Genomic DNA, 3,136 nt, shown 5'->3' with positions numbered 1-3,136 from the left:
CCTCAATAAAAGACAGTTACAACCAAAGAGAGTTAAGAATAGAGTGAATTTACTTCAAGGACTTTATAAACGATGAGTCACATGGAGGGATCCCTACAAAATCCCTGTGAGGTAGGACAGGCATCATTGTTCCCATTTATTGATAAGGAAACAGACACTGACAAATGATGAGTGACTTACCAGCATTATGCAACCGAGAGGTGGCAGCACCAGGCACAGGATGGCCTGGTCCTTCAGTGCTGGCTGCCAATCCTGCAACGGTCCAGCCCCTTCCTCAGGGCCCCCATCACCTCCCGGTTCCTCAAGCTATAAATGAGGGGATTGAGCATAGGGGTGAGAACTGTGTAGAAGATGGAGACCACCTTGTCATGGCTTGGGGCCTGGTAGCGCCTAGGTCTCAGGTAGATGAACATGGCTGCCCCATAGAAGAGGGAGACGGCTGTCAGGTGGGAGGAACAGGTGGCCAGAGCCTTTCTACTGGCCTGAGCAGAGCGCATATGGAGTACAGCCCTCAGAATGCGAGAATAGGAGGCCACGATGATGGAGAAAGGAAGGAGCAGCATGAAGACACAGCAAACAAATAGCACATGCTCAAAAAGAGATGTGTCTATACAAGCCAACTTCAATAAGGACAGCACCTCACAGAAGAAGTGGTCCACATTCCTTGAACCACAGTAGTGTAAACTCATGGCTGCCATCATCTGGATCAAACCATCTAGTATCCCAAAGGCCCAGGAACTTCCAGCAATCTGGAGACAGACTCTCTGATTCATGAGGCTGGGATAGTGAAGTGGGTGACTGATGGCCACATAGCGGTCATAAGCCATGAGTCCCAGCAAGAGCCCTTCAGATCCTACAAGAGAGACAAAAAGGCCAATTTGTATGCCACAGCCCACAAAGGAGATGAACTTTGTGCCAGACAGGAAGTTGACTGCCATCTTTGGCACAATGTCACAGACCAACATGAGGTCCATGAGAGAGAGCTGACTGAGGAAGAAGTACATGGGTGTATGAAGTCGAGGATCTGTGAAGATGAGGAAGATGGGGAGGCCATTCCCGCAGAGCGCCACTGTGAAGACCCCCGTAACTGCAGAGAAGAGGACAAGGTCAGGCAGACTGTGGGAAAAGATGCCCAAGAGGATGAAGCCATCTGTGGATGATCGGTTCAGCCACATCTCCATGGCTCCGTTGTTGTTCCTGGTCACCTGAGAACATGGACAAAAAGTTTTGGAATGATAGGCATTTCTCTATTGGCTTCTGCATTGTACATCTTCATCCAGACATATTGTTTGTCCCTCATGAGGCCTCAACAACATAAGCTTCAGGGCATTTCTTCATATCTCTATGACACAGCAGTAGGAGCTCTGTTAGGTCATAAAATGGTCCATGTATTTTTATTGATGTGTATTCTTACCCAGAAGAACAGAAATGGAGTTATTTTTATGTGTCTTAGGACCTTTCTAAAAGCAATATCTTGGCTTTGTTATATGATATTGAGTCTTTTATGATAATACACAGACTTGTTAAACTATCTCTAACAGGGCTGGACTCTCAGTCCAAGAGGCCACTTACATGTGTTGTAGACAGGGAAGGGAATGAAGCATGAGTTGTTCTTTAGTGTATATCTTTCTCTATGTTCTGAGAGTTTTATCATACTAGCCATTCTGTTATGTTTATAATATAGATAAAGGAAGTGCCCTCTAGTGTATCACATGAAAAGGAAGATGTGCTGTTGGGTGCCATAGCTGTCAATTACCTTGGGGTTGACAGGAAAGTTGCAGGGTCAATGGGGAGAAGCAATGATTTGGTGTCCAAACCTCTTAAGAACAGTTCAATTGTATAGTGACTTTTAAAATAGTGACTTCTAAACCACAGGAACAGGGCCTTAGTAGATGTTGGCTAATAAATACATAGAGGGAATATCTGCCTATAAAGTCATCTTCAGTAGAAATCAAGCAGCTTTCTTTATATGAATTTTCTAACTAATATATTCCACCTGACTTTCTAATTAAATGAAGCATTTACTCTTTGTTTTACAAAATTTCCAATTAATTTATTTGGACTATGTCAACGAATAGGTATTTCTCTTGATATTTGGTCAAGATTTTTTTCTAAATATATCGTATGAAATGGAACCAGAAGCATGGCCTGATTTTACATGGACAAAAGCAAATTAAGAAATCAAGTCATGCAAAAATCCCTTGAAAGTAGTGACAATATCTGAACCTAAGGCAAAAAAAAAAAAAAAAATTAGAAACAACTGAGTGGAAAACATTACCACATTCTGACCACGACTCTTTCATTGTTATCCTCACATTTTCACCCAGTTACCTCATCTTCACCGTCAAAGGCATTTCCACTTTTTTAGGCTTATCCCTGTTTTCTCTTTCATCAGCCCCCTTCTAATTTCACCTGTCTTTTCTGTCTCTTTCTCCATCCAGGGCTGCATTATCGAGCATTTTCATGGTTTTAGAAGTAGCACAGCAGTGTAGTATTCTTTCCTTAAATTTGTATTAGCTATCAATTGCTGTTAAACAAATAGCTCCAAATTTTAGCTGGTATTAGGTCTCATGTGAGGTTACCATGAAGCTGTCCACCAGGCTGCAATAGAGAGGAGGCTCTACTCCAAGATCACTCATTGGCTGTTGTTGGGCCTCTTTCTCTCTTTATAGGGCTGCCTCACTGCAGGGCAGTTGATTTCTCTCAGGCAGGGTGATCAAAGAGGGACTGAAAATAAAAACACACTACATAGAAGCTATCGTCTTATAACCTAATATCAAAAGTGACTTCCCAGGAATTCTACTGAATTATATTCTTTAAAACTGAGTCACTAAATCCAACCACACTCATGAGGAGGAGAGCACACAAGGGCATGAATGCCAAAAACAGGGACCAATGGGGACCATTTTAGAATCTGTCTATTATATCCTTTTTAATCTCAAATTATGATTACTGATATAAATAAACTGGACTCTGATTAATTTGAAAAGTTATTTTGTCAAGTATGAAATACAGTGATTTGTAAGTTGCCTAGAAACCAAAGAATCAAAGTTATTGAGTTTGTCAGCCTGTCTCTCATCTGCTGAAAAGAGGCAGGGTTCTCTGCCTGGTCTAGTGATAGGCAAAATTCAATCAG

At 42.0% G+C, this 3,136-nt stretch overlaps 1 protein-coding gene across 1 annotated transcript; it reads right to left on the bottom strand.

Annotated features, from left to right (window-relative positions):
- Positions 1-233: 233 nt before the first annotated feature.
- Positions 234-1,181, bottom strand: LOC102888695 (olfactory receptor 56). The gene has a single exon (XM_006923233.1). It carries the CDS (start codon positions 1,179-1,181, stop codon positions 234-236), a length of 948 nt encoding a protein of 315 aa, XP_006923295.1.
- Between the last annotated feature and the right edge of the window lie 1,955 nt (positions 1,182-3,136).

Source organism: Pteropus alecto, unplaced genomic scaffold, assembly GCF_000325575.1.
Source record: "Pteropus alecto unplaced genomic scaffold, ASM32557v1 scaffold78, whole genome shotgun sequence".
Taxonomy (NCBI): domain Eukaryota; kingdom Metazoa; phylum Chordata; class Mammalia; order Chiroptera; family Pteropodidae; genus Pteropus; species Pteropus alecto.
This window is presented reverse-complemented; position numbering and strand designations above follow the sequence as displayed.